The sequence below is a fragment of the Equus przewalskii genome, chromosome 8 (assembly GCF_037783145.1).
Source record: "Equus przewalskii isolate Varuska chromosome 8, EquPr2, whole genome shotgun sequence".
Lineage (NCBI taxonomy): Eukaryota > Metazoa > Chordata > Mammalia > Perissodactyla > Equidae > Equus > Equus przewalskii.
The window spans coordinates 64,264,345-64,283,616 of NC_091838.1; the positions used below are offsets into that span (position 1 = coordinate 64,264,345).

The window sequence follows — 19,272 nt, forward strand, 5'->3', positions numbered from 1 at the left end:
GAGAGACAGTAACAATTACATATGTGTACATTATTGGTTAAGACCCACACTGGCCAATAAAACAGCTCCTTCAACTACACCTTTGCTCTGAAGTATTAGGGGGGGAAATGGCAGTACTTTATTTGTGCCATCTGGAGAACCATTTGTACACAAACATGCTACACTAGTTACTGATAATGTATCTCAGCAAAAACCCAAACTTCTGTAATTCTTTAAGACAATTTCTGGGAACAGATAGGCAAAGGTGAACTCTTGAAATAGATTCAGTATACAGAGCTTAAGAAATCCAGAAAAGGTGGGGAGTCTATAAAGGGAATGTCTTTACTTAAAGACAAAGCAGTATCATTAAGAAAAAAGCAGCTGAAAATTAGGAGACCTGTGCTCTAGCAGAGGTTCTGCTGTTAACCTTCAGCATTATTTTCTCTCTTTATCTCATCTAAAACAGGGATGAATGTCTTTGAAGGTTCTTTCCATTTCTAACATTCTATCAGTCTAGGAATTTATAAGAGTAGTTCTCAGACTCTAGTGTACAAGAATTTCTTGCTTCCTCCAGACCCTATAATCTTCGAGCCATACCCTGAGAAACAATTCTCTCAGGATTGCTGTAGGTTAACGGTACTGCTTTACATGCAGCCAACAAGAAAAAAGCGTAAGAATCATCTCAGATCCCCTCTCTTCTACATCTAGTTGGTTATCAAATCTTATTAATTCTCACTTACAAGTATCTCATAAATCCACCTCCCTATCCTGTCTGTGACTGTGTTACTTCAGACCACCTCACCTCATCTGGATTACAGTACTAGTCTCCTGTTAACGGGTTTCTTTGCCTGAAGCGTCCTATCCTCGAATCCACACTTTACATGGCTGCATAGCAGTGCTTCTCAACCAGGGATGATTTTTGCCCCCAGGGGTTATTTGCAATGTCTAGAGACATTTTTGTTGTCACAACTGGGGTGGGCTAGGGGGAAGAAGTGTGAATGGTATCCTGTGGGTAGAGACTAGGGATGCTGTCAAACATCATATAACAAACAGGACAGCCCCCCTAACAGCAAGGAATTCTCACGCTCAAAATCTCAATAGTGTTCAAGGTGGGAGACCCTGCTGCACAATGATCTTCCAAAAACAAAACTGATCATAATTATCTGCTTAAAAACTCAGTTAGTTCTACCAACAAAATAAAAGCCAAACTCCTTAGACTTCAGTAGTTTGTGAAAATATATGTATTTTCAATCCAAACTAGCTAAAAGATCAGGCTTTTCACTAAAATGAACTTCAATGCAGTGGTTTCTTTTCTTTTTTAAAAAGTAAATTCTCAGCACTAATTTTGATCCAAACCATGGGTTTTACCAAAACGGGGATCACCAAGGAAGTTTTCTAAAAATCACTGTTAGCACTAATTTTAATGACAGCTTACAATGTGTCCTGAACTTACCTTTCCAGCGATAATCTTCCCGTATTCCTTTCTATACACTCTAGGCTAGCCATTTTGTAACTGTATTTATAAATGCTTTCCCCATGCTTGGAATGCCCTTCCCTTATTTCTTGTCTGACTCACACATTTTTTTAACAAGTAGCAGGAACTACACGGGAATTGGGAAAAACAGTGATGAACTGGACAGATCTCAGTCCTCCTGGAGCTTACAAACTAGTAAAGAAGAAAGAAATTGAATAAGCACATCCGAGTAATAAAAAGACAAAACAGAGTGTGAAACCAGAGCACAACAGGAGACTTAAATTAGTTGAGGGGGGGATCAGAGGCAACCTTTTCCGAGGAAGTACTGTTTAAATTGGAAGCTAAAGGAGGGGAAAGGGGAAGAAAAAACATTTTAGGGTCTTCAATAATTTAAAACTCAGCTCGAATGTCATTTCTTTGGGAAGTTTTCCCCAAACTGCCCCAAAGAATTGTTCTTTCATGTTCCCACAACGTAATACAGATGAGGAAATTAAGGCACAGAGAAATTAAGTGTCTGGCCCAAGGTGGTACTGGCAGATCGGAGCTATAAAACCAAAAGGCCTGACTCCAAAGTCTGTGCTCTTAACCACCCTGCCCATCTGCAGGTAGCATGGTGCACACTGCAGCACTTCTCTAGATCCTTGGGTCTTTTTCATTAGACTCATAGCTTTTTAAGGACAGAGAGTTTGTCCTTTTCACCTTTGTATCCCAGTGTATCACACAGTCGTAGCATCCCCTACACTCCCACTCCCCACCCCTGCCAAAGCTTGCTAAATAAATGAATTGATTAATATAACAGAATTATATTAACTGCTGTGTTTCTTTTTAAATAGGATGTCAGGTGAACTCAGTTCAAGTAAATGCAATCTGAAGATCACCGATTTTAAAGGGAGATGGATAAAGCACAGAAATATTATAGATCATTCATTCAACTAGTATTGATTGACTACTGTACTTCCTTTCTGTCAGGCACTGTTCCAATATTTAGAACAAGTGAACAAGTCGGACAAAGTCCCTGTTCTCACAGATTATTCACATTTTACTGCTACAAAATTATACTTCTTATATTCATGATTTTTTGGTAAAGCTAACACTAATAATGCAAAAGCTAAATAGATTATACATAGAAGTTTGGGGGTCTGTATCTTTTACAATAACTGGTACACAGATATTTTTCAGAAAAAGAAAAATTTTGAGAGATAACTGATTTATAGTATCAGTCAAATATGCCACTATATGATTTTAATTTAGATTTTAAATGAATTACATGAATATGTTCTTTATTTTATAAATATGGGAAAACAGGTCCATACCTAACAGAATCCATAGCCAAGTGATGGGGAGAAGTAATAAAAGACTTTAAAGCTTCACAAACAAATTCCTTGAACTCCTATCTCATTATTTAGTCAGTCTACATCAATAGACTGAGGCTTTCCAATAGGCTGTCTGCACTACTGGGAGTCTGAGGTCCTCTTCTGCACTGACAGAAGTTTCACCATCTAATCCTGAACATCTGCCAAGCTACTTGGATTGCAGAAAAGCCAATAATTATATTGGAAACTGTACCTCCCAGCAGAGGCAACTGCCAAATGGACAACTGAGAGTACTTGGGTGTACTCTTTTCCAAAGAATACTTATAACCACTAAAAAAGTAAATTCAATCCCTTTCCTAGTGGCCTTATATTTTGCATTAAAGAATACTGATTATAAATCTTACATTTCTCTTGATTTGTATGAATTCTGTTAAGAAGACAATGGATTAGCTAGATCCAAGGATAAAGGTGTTAAGAACCAGGGTCCTAGGACAAATGGCTGATTCCAGTTCTGGGTAGAATATTTACAAGATGAGCATGAAAAATCTGGTACAATAGCAAGGAAGATAAAGTTTTCTCAACAGACTCAAGAGTCAACTTAAGAGGTTCTCACTGTCCAAAGATGGAACAATTTGAATATTGATAAAGATAACTGTAATAGACTGGAACTGATCACCATTGGAGGGTGCTAGTTAGCCAGCTCATTATTTTAAAAATTATTAAACATAGAGAATCAAGCCTTTATCTTTCCTTTCCTATATGATCTATACCACTGGATAACAGTAGATGAGGGGGAATTAGCTTTATAGAAATAATCCAACTTATAAATAAAAATGGAAAGATGAATTAGAATATCACCATCTTGCAATCCTTAATGAATTAATGGATCTAGGCCTTGAACATCTTAGAGGCTAACCTCATAAAAAAGAGTCAACCAGACATTGTATGCTTCCAGATGGAAGAACACATCACCATCTATAAATCTGAATCCAATTAAGCTTCTAGATACAATTACAAATTTCCAGGAAATGCAGAGGACTCTTAACATGTTAATTACACCACAGGTATACAATTAGCAAAATACAGACTTGAAAACTACAGATCAAAACCCTAGTTTAACAAATACATCGTAAAAGGGAAAAAAAGAGAAAAAAAAGATGGACTGTAAATTTTAAATTTAAAAAGATGTAAAGGATATATCAGCCAACTGCAATCTGTAGACCTTATGTAGAGACTGATTCAAATAAATAAAAATAAAAATAATGGCATATGTGAGTCAACTGGAATTTAAACAGTGACTGGATATTTATGATACGAAAAAACTTAAATCCCTCGTATCATTTTATTCATAAATAATTTAGTATGTATCTCCAAAAGGTACAGGCTTTAAAAAGTCATAGCCACAGTAATATTCTTATATTTTAAAAAACTGTTTCAAAATAATTCAGAAGAGTTGAAATAATAATGGGTAAAGGTACAGATTAAACAAGACTGATCATAAGCTGATCATTGTTGAAGCTGAGTAATGGATACATGGAGGTTCATTACACTAGTCTACCTGCTTCCCAGTTTTACAACAGTGTTTTTTAAAAAGGAGAAGTTAAGGCAATTTGGCACTATCCGTGAAAATGTTAAATGCCCATATTCTTTGATTTAGAAAGTTCATTTCTAGAAGTTTACCCCATAAATGTGCTCATGCATATGTGCAAAGACATATGTACAAAAATATTCATTAGAATATTATTTGTAACAACAGCACATCTGATAAAACATAATTTTACTCTATCACCACCAACCTTCAGCTCTTAAGTTTTCTTACACAATATGCATTTTTTGCTTGCTTAGTCTTCTACCTTTCCTGAATAATTTTTACTAGGTCTAATGCAAGGTGATAAGAAAGTACAATTTCCTTTCCATGTGGAATAGTATTAATAGTCAGATGTGGGACACACGAGTTTACTTTCACACTGGCATAATAAAGTCATCTATAGAATCTCTAATGAGAAAAATGTACATATTACCATCGCCCTGAAACAAACATTTACACACACAATTTCACATACTATTTCAGGGGTTTACAAGATAACTGGGAACTTGAGGTTCACCCAAGGTTAGGCACCACTCAGTTTTTTAAGCTAAAGCCCCTTTAGTAACATAAAATATATGTCTCTATTGTAGATAGCAGATATATCAGAAAAAAAAGATACATATAATTCACAATATTATGATTTCCCTATTTCATGTTATATAGAAAGAATAAAACAAGGTTCAGTTTTGTCATTCTACCTAACATAAAATCTTTCCTAGAGACCTAGTACAATGTATCATGGTTAATGATTAGTTGCAGTCAATTTAACAAATATAACATAAACAGAAAGAGGTACTTAATATAAGCCTAATGTGGAAGCTTTTCAGCCCTCGGATAAAAGTGCTGATAACAGTGAACAACCTGCTAGTTCTACTAAATTCATTTGCATTAGGTGTATGTTTAAATTTAACACAAAATCTGGAGTTTCTATTAGGAAAAGTGTCAAGTCTGTTCTTTGGATTCTTTAGATGACTGTTAAAAATAAAATGTTGAATTATTATAATTTAAGAAAAAAAATCTAAGTCTGTTTTTCATATTAGAGTTTCAAAAGAAAGAACTCTAGGGCTCTCAAGTTTTATTTTTTAAAGGATTTCATGCACCAGAAAAGGGCTTTTCTGACTTATGCAAGGAGGCATTACATAACACAGCCCTAGTAGGCAACTGCAGGAACTTTCCTTCTTTTCTTCCCCACAAAAACCACTAGGGATTTCCCTCTGCTCCTGTTCCTGTCACTCCTCCTTTCTCTTACCACTGCAACCCCTGCAGCAACTTGGGAGACAGACCAGCTACCTTGGCCTTCAGAGTGGAGGAGAGGGAGCTGCAGTGGTGGCAGAGGAGAAGACACAGTGTGCTCAATCCATCACCATGGGAACCATACTGCCCTTTCTCCCTATTCCCTTCCTTATCTCAGGAAAGGGGACAGAAACAGTAACGTAGTGAAGGAAAATACCCCTGCCACTTATTCTTTCTTACCCCAAATGGCTTAACATACCATATAAATATCATCCCCACCCTAAAACATTCTTCTATCATATGCAAGGAAAAAGAAAATTGGGGGCAAAAAAGTTAAAAAGTAAACCATGACCTGTCCTCTACTTAACAGTTTCCATTCCCTTCTTTATCTTACCTAAACCCCCATTACTTTTCCATCCCTCCCAGATGAGTCTGCAACACATTCCAGTTCTCAAGTATCATCTGGCTTGCTGGCTCTAAGGGAGACATCTCAGACTTCATCTCAGCTCATGAATAAAGGAAGTAGGAGTCCCAAACTCACAAGCCTTGGACCTAAGAAGACAGCATAAACAAGTAAGCAGACTACCAGGTGCAACACCAGAGAAACCAAAGAAATGGAAAGCACATCCCTGTCTAAGAGGGCCTCTCAGTTAACTCCATTTCAGTAGGAGTTGGAAATTCAGATTTTTATGTGTAATCTCTTCATTTTTAGTCAACTACTTCAAAAATTTTTGTAAACCTTTTAGAGACCAAATAAAAGATCCCTCAGTTGGATGAGCTGAATAAGGCCCCAAAAACCCATCTGTAAATTTTAACCTAGAATCCCTGGAGACTTAAGAGAGGTCACAGCTTCCCTTACCACTATTTACGACTTTGCTCCTGAACTGCCAACTCTGAACCCCAGGCCAAGAGAGCCACCACAGTAGAAGACCCCCAGCTTCTGCTGGGAGGCAGGAAGAGAAGAAGTTCCCGTTTTACTGCCAGCTTTACTTGAGTTAGGTTAAAGTTGTGCTTCTGACATTCCAAAAGATGGAGCTCTAAGTGCCTCTTCTCTCAGAAACGGGAAAACTGCATTTCGAATTCCAAAATAAATACATGTATAAATAAACTTTCAGAACACTACCATTTGAAAAATGAAGGTTTTCTAAATTTTAAAATCACTGTTGAATTTTAAGACTTGCTCAGTAGGCACAGGGTCCTGAATAGCATAAACATATTGAAAAGAAATTACAAGGGCACATTAAAGAATATATTCAAAATTAAGTTTTACAGATCAGTCCATATAATATGCTAGTATATTACCAGCTGATTTTACATCATGACATAAAAGGGTCCTACACTGATAACAATCAAAGCTAAAATTGTAAGGCTTTTCTATTCCCATCAGAGCCCTACATCCTCTCCCCAGTCTTCCCATCCGATGCCGTGAGAACTATAAGACTGTAGAGAGATTCCAAAAAAAGTAAAAACATATTTTTTAAAGCAATATGAAACAATGATACAAAGGTATATTGTTGGGCACAAAAAGGCATTAAGATTTGCTTCTACACAGGTTACTGTGCCATATCACTAAGAAAAACCAAACAAATATATTCAGATTCTTTTCTAGAACAGGTATTTATTTGACTGCTGGAATTCAGATAAAATGTATTGTTTTTAAAGGCATGGAAGGTGAGCAGAAGCATCACTCTCAAACTATATCAAGAGGTGTGAAACACTCTAAGCTTTGTAATGTCAAAAAATACAGAGAAGTTTTCATGTCTAGTAAAATTTTAATAAGTGTAATAATAATAAAGCAAAATTACACCAAAACCAAAACCAAGAGAACACAAAACTGGCAAGGGCCAAGAAATGTCAAAATTCACTTATCAAAGTTAAGTGCTAAACTTTCCAGCTGATTTCCCTCTGACATATGTTTTACGTGAAACTATTATAACAAATGCATACACACTACACAAAGAGATATAAGCAACCAACAGTCTGGGGTCTCAATACCAAAATACTTTGAGGTATTGCTTTTGTTTGAAGTCTCCTATTAATCACAGCTGATCTCTAAGCTCTTCAAATCAATAAACAGTTACTCTTCTGTTTATATCATAAAAACATGGTTTATATAAGCAAAATCCATCAGTTTGAATTTTAAAGCCTGACTAATGACTTTTGGAAAAACTATTCTTTAAAATGATTTTGCTCATGTACCTTGTTTTTCACTCCCTGTTCCTCCAAAACTCAAAGACTGAATCTTCATTCATCAGCATTGAATGTTTACTTTTTATTTGGATTATAATCTTCTCTTGTAAGCAACAGAACAAAGTAAACAGAAGAAAATGCAAAATAGAAGAGGTAACAAACACATCTGAACTGAATTAACTTTCATAAACTTAAGCCCAATTAGCACAAAATAACTTAAAATACAGAACATGTTAGTTTTCCAGGTATAGCATCAAAGCTTCATGATTGACCAGGAAGGACCAATTGTACAACTTTCAGGGAGAGGAGGAGAGGAGAAATAAATGGTTGATTTTTGCATTTTATAAAAGTATAAAGGCATAGACTTATTTATTTATTTATTTATTTATTTTGAGGAAGATTGGCCCTGAGCTAACATCTGTGCCAATTTTCCTATACTTTGCATGTGAGTTGCCGCCATGGTGTGGCTGATGAGTGGTGTAGGTCTGCGCCAAGGATCCGAACCCATGAACTTGGGCCACCAAAGTGGAGTGCACCAAACTTAGCTACTACACCAAGGGGCGGGCCAGAGTATAAAGGCACAGATTTGATGGTTTCTACTGAAGTTGGCATTTTTCATATTATAATATTCTTAGAAAAAGCACTGCAAGGAAAGAGCAAAATATTAATATAATGGGTATCTTTAAATGGCACAATGAGAGGTGACTTTTTTGTCTTCCCTCCTTTCCACTTTTCTGTTATTTCCAAGTTTTATATATTAGGATTAAATTACTTTTGAAATAGTAAAAAGTCTAGTTAAAAGGAGTCTTTATGTTAAGTTGTATAAAGACAATGTGTTGCAAGAAAAGCAAGTTCTCAGAACTATTACTTTATTTTTTTTTTTTGAGGAAGATCAGCCCTCGGCTAACAGCCACTGCCAATCCTCCTTTTTGCTGAGGAAGATTGGCCCTGAGCTAACATCTGTGCCCAGCTTCCTCCATTTTTTATATGTGGGACACCAGCCACAGCATGGCTTGATAAGCAGTGCATAGGTCCACGCCTGGGATCTGAACCTGTGAACCCCAGGCTGCCAAAGCGGAGTATGTGAACTTAACCATTACACCACCAGGTGGGCCCGTAGAACTGTGTTTTTAATGTATTCTTTTTAAACTGATAAAGAACTTTATAGATTTGTTCCTGAATAAAATAATAGTAATTTTCACCTGTTCCTTTCCGTGCAAGTTCCATACTCCACTGGGGTTTTGTGGTGGGTGTGCCATCACAGCCTGATGAGTGCTGAGGTATTAAAGCAGATCGGGAGCTGGTGGGCCGATATTTAGAGAGCCCTAAAATGCCAAAGAGGAAAAAGAGGGATTTAGTTCTTTGCTCCCTTATAAAAGAAAAAAGCCTAACAGGTTTTTATAAGTCAACTTTAAAACTAGAAGCAGTTCAACAGTAAAATTGTAATAATGAAAAAAGCACTATTTTTAAAACTACTGAGGATTTCATTTGATTTAATTCTTCATCATGGTTCCTATATGCTTAAGCCTGAGAATAATACACACTCAAGTAAGATAGTAAGTGTGACTGGCTTGCTGAACATATAATTAGATTCCACATTCTGAGGCAGAAACCATTTCATGTTTTTAATTATTTATGTGGAACTTTGCATACAGTAAAGTCTACTGGCTCCCTCCAAAATTTGCTAATAAGTTCTACTATAATACTTACTAAAAAAATAGATCAAAATAATTCATATATTTAAAACAGGAAATGTTTTAATGGTCTAATGCGAACAGTATTGTAGTAGGTATCAGGAGATCCAAGTTCTGATTCCAAATTATCAACAAATGAGATACATAATCTGGGCAAGACATTTATCTCTTTATGTCTCAATTCCTTCATCTGTCATATGAAAAACTCCTAAGATTTGGGTCTTGCCCTGAATTGGCTCTTACTTGGGTGTGTCATCTAGAGAGAGTCATTTAATAAAAAAAATAACTTCTGCTTAAATTCACTTATCTGCAGAATGGACAGAATAAATAATTGTTAAGATCTCCTATAATTATAAAAGCCAAAGAATTTATGACTTATCAGTCTTCAAGTATATCTTAGGTTCATACCGTACCTGAAGCTGGTTCTCAAATTCTACTAACTCATCCTAGATTATGAAACAGTGAAAAATAATTTAAGTCTCATAACCAACATAAACAAAAAGCCAAACTAACAGAAAGGAGACTGAGGTGGGGTAAGAGGGACTTGGCACAAATGTAACACGTTAAACAAAAGAAAAACCTCATTCCAATGTAAAGATCACAGACATAGACAACCAGCACGGGGTATGAAAAGAACTTTCAAATAATAAAAAAAACAGAAACAGTATCCAGAAAAAAAAAGAAAAATAGTTATATTCATAATAAAAGAAATGCATTATAAAGTAAATGTCAATTATCATTTTATAGTTAATTAATAAGTATCTTTTATGACATTGATGACCATAAAACAGTACTATGACATACAAAAATGATGATAAATGATAAATGAAAAGGAATGAATCACACCTTATGTACCAATATGGATGATATTTTAGAAGCAGATTGTTGAGTGAAAAGAGAAAGTCATAGTGAACATATTTTCACAAAATTCAAAAACCAAGTGCAACTAAACATATAGATCATCTATCTATGTGATACACTATAAAGAAGAGCAACAGAATGATTACGGAAAAGAAAATTCAAGACAGTATTCACTCGTAGTGCAAAGGCAGGTGAACAGAATCAGGAGAGAAGCACAGAGGGAATGGCTGTGGCCTGCAGTGTAATATACATGTTAAGGTGGGTTTCAGGTTTACATATATTTGTTTTATTATTATATTTCACAACTTAGAATGCAAGTTACATCAAAGCTTTTTTCCTGAAAATTTAAAAATGCTGAAAACATAAGCTAGGTGTAATCTCTTCAAAAAGCATTAGAGAAGAGTATGTATCAACAGCTATGAAAATCATCTGAAGATAAGTATCTCATAATATAGCTAAAATCAACTTTTTTGCCAAGAATATATTTTTGAGAATTTATCTTAAGAATATAATTTGACAAAAAAGAAACAAAAGCTTTTGTATGAACACACTCAGTGCAGAATTTCTTGTAACAAATAAAAATCAGAAACAATCTAAATGACTATCCACAGGGAAATAGGGTAAATTATAGTGTATGAACTCAACACTGTCTCAGGTAATATTTCCAAAAGAAAAGATTATAATGTTTGAGAGATGCAAGCAAAAAACCTGTGACATAATACTACATGGAAGAGGTAGGCAAAAAGAGAAAGTAGTTGTGTTATGGGCAGCATTAACTTTATAGCTAAAAAGTTTTTAAAATAATTATGGTTATACTACTAAAAAGAAACCAGATCTAGTATTTTATTCTGAGGTTAAGCCTACTACAAATGAAAGGAAGGGAAGAAAAGAAAAGAAAGAAAAACAGTAAAGCAACTGGAAGAAATGTGACGAATGGAATTTTTAAAAAACAAATCCAGAAGTAAGCCAAATATTTTAAAAGGACCAAAATAAAATAGAAAGTTGAAAGAAACACTTTTATTTTTTTATTTATTCCTTTGTTGATGTGTGTTATAATCTGATACAATCTAATATTTTATACTGGCTACTTTTAAACTTTATAGTTGTTCACCTGAAAATAAAGCAACACACCTTAGAATACTGATATCCTGTGAACTTTCTCCATCACCCCAGTGATTGCCGTACACTAATCTTACCTGGAGTTGATGGCCTTTCAAGCATGTTCAAATGATGGGAAATGAATGCCTGGCTATCATGAACAGTATCCATATCAATCTCTTCCTCATCTTGAGAATTTGAAAACTACAATACACACACACACACAAAACAAAGGAGAAAAAGAGCCATTACATTACTTTAAGTTTGGATCTTAGCTCTTAGGAAAGGTAGCAGAGAGGCCACAGGACACCCCCAAATAATCTTAAAAGGAAAAGTAGTCTCTTTTTCTCAAAAAGTATTAAGAGAAAGAAAAGATTATGCGGTCCAGCATCCAAAAGAAACTGTCTGGAAATTACCGGAAATGTAATAGCAACTAAAATCTATTCCTATGTTGTGGGAAGAAGTAGTGAACTGTGGTAGATCGTGCACACATAGTTCCTCCCCCAAACAGAGAAGAAGTATGTGATAACAGAAGTTAAACAATCAGTTGGAATGTCTTAGATGGACATTTGGGCTTGTTCATGATTCAGTCTGTCCCATCTATTCCTAAGGAAAAACCACTGCAAAAAGATCTACAAGAAGGTGAATACCCTACACTGTTAATACAGGTTTAACCTGTATTTCTTACTCTGATTTTCAGTTTGACTTTACTGCTATCCTCATTCTTCTCCAGTATTTGACCAGGTTCTAGTGGGGACCCCAGTGGTGTATCAGCCTTCCTCTTCACTCCCTGCTGATGAGCTGATATATTACATGATGCTTCCTTGGCAAGGTGATCATCTTCCTGCAGCAATATTCAAGATCAAAATTAGATTTCTGAAGACAAGTAGCTCATATTATAGCTGAAAACTACTAGCTATAGCAACCATGCAGATGAGAGCATGCCCAATGCCTAAGAGTTATCAGCAATGGGCTCAAAACAAATTTCACCTTTTCCTGTCTGCAGGTCTTTTTTTAAGAGAAGGGAGGTATTTAAGTGAACTTTTAGAGCTTTCCCAAAAGAACATATATTTTGGTGTCATTTTCTCTTATCTTGAAAACTCCAAGTATGAATGTGGACAAATAAAGACACATGAGCAAGAATTATAAACATATTCATTTCCACAGGTTTATAAATATTCAAATGTGAAAGAGCTCTTTAATGGGACTCTTTTATTTTCTATGGAAAGATCTGTCTTCTTCATAACTGAAACTCTAGGATACATTTTAAATTTATAACAAGTAAGTACAATTTTATTTCAGAAAATCTAGGTGAATAAGTAATTTAAAATGATTATTACTAACTAACAGAGAGAGAATTTTACTTTTAAAGTGTCAAAACACAATTAGGGAACTGTCAGGCAAGTAATCTGGTCTAAATATTGGTGAAAAATGAAGCTTGAAATATTGGGGACATTTTGCCATCAATAAGAAAACCAGTTCGGGAAAACTTTCTTTAAATTACAGTAAAATGACTGATATGTGTCCTAAAGGTCTTTCTACAAAAAGCCTAGTAATTTTATAATGCATAGCTAGAAACAGAAGCTTTTCTAAAGGCAAACACATACAAATTTATATAAATAAATGTAATATATAATCTCCTCCAAAATTAGCAGATTACTCATTTACCTAACCATTCATTGCTATTTATTTATTTCAACAAGCATTTGCCAGGCACTTATCATACCTCTAGAATTGTGCTAGGTATTATATAGAGTAGAAAAAAAAAGTTAGGGCTCCTGTGTTCAAACAGCTTGCCAACACCATGTACGGACAAGATAGGCAAATATGTAATTTTCTACTACTCGAAAAAGAAATTCTATGCTCAGGTACAAAAAATCATTATGTTATCACAAAAGGAGTAAATGGACTAGCAGCACATCATTTGTTATGTGCAACTATATAGTAAAGGATGTAGTACTTTACAATTTGTAAAGTGCTAATGTCAGTCAGAAGTTTTTTTAAATGGTACAAGAAACTGTTAGTGGCTTTAAAATTCATCAGTTCAAAAGAAGCAATTCTCTCCTCTAGATAGCTCTATCTAATAAAAATACCTTTTCTGTAATACATGTGATTCTTACAGGGTTCTGAAATCCAACCAGCTGAGCGTGACTACTTGGATTAATCACAGCTTCTTGGTTGCCTGCTATGGCCTCTGGAATTATGGTCGGATTCAAGACAGCTTTTTTCTCTTTTAGATTAAGAACCAGGCCAAGCTCTGGCAAGGGTAAGCAGGAAGGTCTACTGAGGCCAAAAAGTGTGAAGTACAAGTCCACAGCGCCACACCGCAACCTCCAGTCATGTGAAGTACCTAAGAAGTAAGCAACAGAGAAACAAAAGGCAATACGCATATCTATCCACACACTTTTAACTGCTCCAGAACCTGTACAGAGATGGCCAAATTATGATGCCTAAAAGGAGCATCTACTGACCTAGGCCCCACTGGCAAACCTTTTACCCTAAAGAAGTATCTTATCTTAAGCAAATACTTAGAAACTATTACACAAACAATAAATGTTAGTGAATGAAGAAATGAATCTTATAACTGGAAAAAATTTTATCAAGCTATTCTTACAAAATGAATACCAGACATCCACTAAAAATCTAACATTCTAAAAATAGTATTTTTTCTGGCTTTTAATCTTCCCTTTAATTCCTCCTCCTTGGTCACTACTCCACATTCATTAGTTCTCTATTCATCTTTCTGAGTTTCTTCTTTAATAGCCTGTTGGGAAGACAGCACTCCATGAGCCTATGACTTGAAACAAATTCTCCTAACTCTCAGATTTATTTTCAGGTTTTAAATATACTAAGAAATTCTACAACTACTTAAAATAACACAATTCTAAATTCGGACTTATTCTAGAGGAGGAAAATATTTTGCCAAACACCTTTATATTTGTGTTCTTCCTACTAGGTATTTGTTCAAAAAAAAAAAAAAGGAAACCCCAGAGATGGCAACAGGTAGTAAAATACACACTGACCAGAAGATTGCCTGTGTAGAAATTCAGTTTAAAGTAGTTGAGAGACTAGAGGCAAGTTTTTCAGTTTCCTGATGAGTCTCAGTTTTTTCATCTCCAGAATAAGGGTTTTGGTCTCAGGTTATACCTCACCCAATAGCAGTGACAGATCAGAGCACATTGATACCAGAGTTCTTTCTCATTTTCCTTCTTTTCCAGTACAGCACTTCAGGTAGACATTGCCTGACATCTAGGGTTAGATAATTTCTATCTTTTTAGGCAGAATGTAAAATATTCTAGAGAATTAAAAATAAATGAGAAGAAGAAATACGTAAATTCTTCTGGATAAGAAAAATAAACCCTATAAATATTTAATTTTGACCAAGAACTATGGTTTCAAAAGAGTACCATGAAGTTTAAAAAAGAGAAACAGGGGCCGGTCCCATGGCCTAGTGGTTAAGTTCGGCATGCTCTGCTTTGGGGGCCCAGGTTCAGTTGCCAGGCACGGACTTACACCACTCGTCAGCAGACATGCTGTGGCGGCAACCCACATACAAAATAGAGGAAGACTGGCATAGGTGTTAGCTCAGAACAAATCTTTCTCAGCAAAAAAACCCACAAATAAATAAACAATAAAATAAGATAAAAAGGAGAAACAAAAAGCAAAAAAGTTGCTACAGTAAATTCTGGACAGCATAAATATTAAGTTTTGTGGTTTTCAAAAACAAATATCAGAATAAGTAAATAAACTGAAATCAAGTAGTGATTCTAATGAGACTTGCTCTAATAGATAAGCTACTATTACATAAATTCTATGCACAGGAAATCCATATGGGAGAAATTATAATTTTAGAGAATTCATACCATATACTACACTGTGCTAGGCACTTTGCATGCTACATTGCCACGAAACAGCTATCATCAATCCTATTTGAGACATCTTCCATTTTGCTACTGTTGGATAAGGTAACAGATATGTAACACTGTTGGAAGTCAGAGAAAGAGGCAGGAGCTCCAGAGGAGAATGAGATTTTTATGTCATAAAAACTACAGAGAAACCAGAAATGGGAAAAACTGTGCAGAGTGAAAGTAAGGATTTTATACTGGAAATCCATTTTCTTCTCTGGAATATGCATATCTGGACACTTTAATGGCCTGACATTGCTTAATTGTTTGCAGGCATTCATTATACTCCTCCTAAAAGTATTTTACACATGTAACAGTTCCATAAAGGACAGGTGTCAGATTCTTGGGCCTTTTATTACAAAGGCTGGAGGGGCTCAACCCTCTGAGGGGAGGGAAGGAATCCTGTCAGAGCAGCTAGCCCTGTATCTATCTATTCATGGGTGTAGCAAGAATAGGAGTGAATCTTAGGCATTTTATCAGTAAGGAAAACTAGAATGGTTTAGGGTACATTTACACTGGAAGAAAACTAAACCTTGAAGATCAATATTGCCGAATTACGTCTACTGCAAAGAACCATCCGGAACCTCTACATGCTGTAGATGACATGAAAACCAGTCAATCGAGTGTGAATTCCTCAAAGTTTAAAAAGAACTATCTTAATTTTAAAAAAGGAAATGAAAAACATCTACTTTGATGAGCTAGGGGTTCTGTTCTGTGTTTTGAAAGTCAGCTAAAGGATGACTAGGCAGCACAGGGAAGGCTACTAATAAACGCACTGAACCCCCAGAATATGGTTTTTGTTACTTTTTATTTCTAGGTGGGCTTTTTGGTTTTGGTTTTTTGAAGGTTTTGGTAGGACTTAATTGGGATGGAGGAATGAACATTATTTTCCTCCTGAGGAAAGTACTTGATAGTATTTTTTTCCTCACAAAATTGACTTATAAATATTAAAATTTAGGGCTGATAAGAGAGAGCTAAATAATGAACAGCAGTGCTTCTGTTAAAATTACAACAAAGGAAAATCTGAACTCCATTGTATTTCAAAATCATGGAATAAAATTTTAAAATAGTTGTCATACATTATAGTGGAATTAAATTGAACAGTATAGTGGGAAAAAACACTTCTGCTTAATTACCAGTTAGCTCTGTGATCTTGGGCAAGTCAGCTGCCTGTGCCCTTAAAATGAGAACAATTAACTTAGAAAATCTTTAAGATGCCCTCAGGTCTAAACTTCTATGACTCCAAAACAATCATTGCATTACAGAGAGGCCCTGAACAGCTACTGATTTCTGCCCTCAAGACAGCATTTTGAAGACCTTTCTTTAATCTTCTAGCTACTCCTCCCACCCCACCACTTACAGGGCAAGGAATGCTCATATATATGAAAATACAACAATCGTTATTCTCTCCTCTCAGGTAAAAATGCTGTCCATTCTTGTCCTCATTAGCAGTTATACTTTGGGATCAACCCTGCCTACCTGAATCAGAGGAAAAACACTCAAGAAAAAGTAGGAAACCCAGTATTGATGTTCTCTATTCAAATCAGAAAGAATCTAAAGACAAACTCAAAATACAGTAAATCTGATCCTAAAAAAGATCATCTCTTTATTTTCTGAGGTAATTGCTATTAAAGCTGATCAAGCCAAAATGCTGCTAAGAAGAAAGCTCACTTTGAAAGCCACTGTTTTCAGGACATTTTTCAATAAACCCAGCGCTCCTTATTGACGACAGAAGCTTGGAAATTTGCACAGAGTTGGCCTGGACAAATACAACTGCCAAAGGGTAGTTCTGTCTTGATCTTTCTGTCCATCCTACACTAAGTAAAAACAGCAAATTTCATTTATATTTATGCGTATGGATACATAAATTTCCTACAAAGAATAAATTAATATGTTTTCATTTTCTTCCACCATTCATATTCCTAAGAAGGAGGCTTTGGGGGAGAGAGAAATGGAGGGACAAAACTTTGAAGTCTTCTGATATTAATATCAAAATAGTTTATTTTCTTACTTTGAAACCTGGCAAAGCCTACCAAACTGAATTAGGAATTGTCCGGCATTCTACCCCTTAGAGTGTAGCTGTAAACTTTCAAACACTAAAAATTATGAAGTAAATAAACAGCCTTCAATGTCCTGAACAATTACACAAATATTTTTATGTCATTCTTATAGTAATGTGCCAAACACTGAAGAGCAGCTTGGGAGTAATGGCTAAAATTTCCTTCATAATGATATACAATCTCTTCAGTGAAGGCCCATGTCTTAAGAAGTGAAAAAACATTGATAAGCAGGCAAGACTGGAGGAAGTACTTACATTTTAAATAAAATATAAAGCAGCAATAAAAATCTCCCATTCTTAGGTTTTTATTATTTAAATGCATTTTTTAAATTATTGTCATGTTGGTCTATAAAGCTATAAAATCTTACCTAAAGCTGTAAAAGGTAGGATCTCATATGTTCTGAATTTTGAAACATTTTTATGTGGAAAAGGAAAATCATTTCCTTTCAGTGCGGTAAAAACACATACAGCTAATAGAAGTCAGCCAGGTCCTAACTCCACCTATTCCTCATTGCCTACAGGATAACACAAACTCCTGAGGCCCTTCACTTTTGGGTCCCAATCTATCTTTCCAGATAACATCCTTTTCCAGACACCCTTTCAGAACCTGAGGCTTTTATGTATAATTCTCTTAGCTAAAATGTCTTTCTCTTATGGCAAACTCTTTTCCATTCCTCCAGAGCTAGCTCAAATGTCACCACTGCATGAACATTCAGGCATTCCAGGTGGAGCTCATGATTTTGTTCTTCAAGTTCCCAGGGTACTTTGTTCCTCTCTTTATTTGAGCAACTACCTATTTGTATTATAATTTATCTGATCGTATGTCTCTCTTTCCATTATACTAAGTTAATACAAAAGGCATCTTTGTACACACAAAACGTATGGCAGCAAATAGGAGGTGCTCAAGAAATTACTGGCGAGTAAATTAATGCTTGAAACCTTTACAAAGGATTGCCGCTGAACAATGTGACATTTTTAACTAAAAATAAACCGATTTATTTAAGGTTCTTAAGCAACTATGGACGAAGACCATATAATGTGAAAGATGTTTCTCTTTAAAAATGTTTATCCTTTCTGTGATGGATTATTACTTTAAAAGCTACATGGGAAGTATAAGAACATTTCTGGGGACAACTAAGGAAATCTGAAGATGGGATATATATTGGGGTGGGGTGTGATAATAGCATTGTGAATACGTAGGAGAATGTCTTTATTCTTAGGATTATATACTAATGTATTTTGGGAAGAGTATCTGGATGAAACTTATTTTCAAATGAATCAGAAAAAAAAAGGGTATGTACATATCCACAAAGAAAGAGAGTGATAAAGAGATCACATAAATATGGTAAAATGTTAACTAGTGAACCCAGCTGAAAGTACATGGTTATTCATTGTACTATTCTTTAAATTTTTCCAAGCTTTGAAAAATTTAAAAACAAAATGTTGAGGAGAAAAAGTTATATGGGAAAATTAAACTAAAGAATGGGGTAAGATATCTGATATGTGTGTGCATGGGTAAATACAAATATAGCCCTGTATGGGTGTGGATGTTACGTGTGTGTGTTTTCAAAGCAAAAACTGTTGGGAAGATACTACGGTAGTGCCCAGAACTTAAGGCTAAGTGGAACTACCACACACCAGGCAGAGTGCAGAGACCAGGTAGTCCTGGGATCTCAAAAGCAGAAGTCTGGGAACCTTCCTTCTGGTACATGGCCATTAAAATGACTCAGTTACCAAGAGCTCCCAGGTTCTGTACCTCTCAGCTCCAAACCCCCCTTTCTAGCTCTTTCTAAAAAAGAATATTATTAATAATCATTGAATGATAAATGAATTTTTTTAAATGAAAAAAATTTCTTAGTTTATCTGTCTTATTCTCAA

At 35.3% G+C, this 19,272-nt stretch overlaps 1 protein-coding gene across 24 annotated transcripts in view; it reads right to left on the bottom strand.

Moving 5' to 3' along the window:
- Positions 1 to 19,272, bottom strand: part of TAF2 (TATA-box binding protein associated factor 2) — an 87,383-nt gene that overhangs the window by 8,439 nt on the left and 59,672 nt on the right. For 6 of the 24 annotated variants that reach the window (XM_070631953.1, XM_070631947.1, XM_070631945.1 and 3 more), the window contains 4 exons: positions 13,524 to 13,780; positions 12,119 to 12,274; positions 11,529 to 11,634; positions 8,980 to 9,102 (listed from right to left, as the gene is read on the bottom strand). In XM_070631953.1, the coding sequence (XP_070488054.1) occupies positions 8,980 to 9,102; positions 11,529 to 11,634; positions 12,119 to 12,274; positions 13,524 to 13,780 (642 nt within the window). Of the gene's footprint in view, positions 1 to 5,981; positions 6,140 to 8,979; positions 9,103 to 11,528; positions 11,635 to 11,950; positions 12,275 to 13,523; positions 13,781 to 14,453; positions 14,726 to 19,272 lie in introns of those variants that run through there. The other 18 variants (XM_070631948.1, XM_070631946.1, XM_070631959.1 and 15 more) reach the window with 10 other exon arrangements.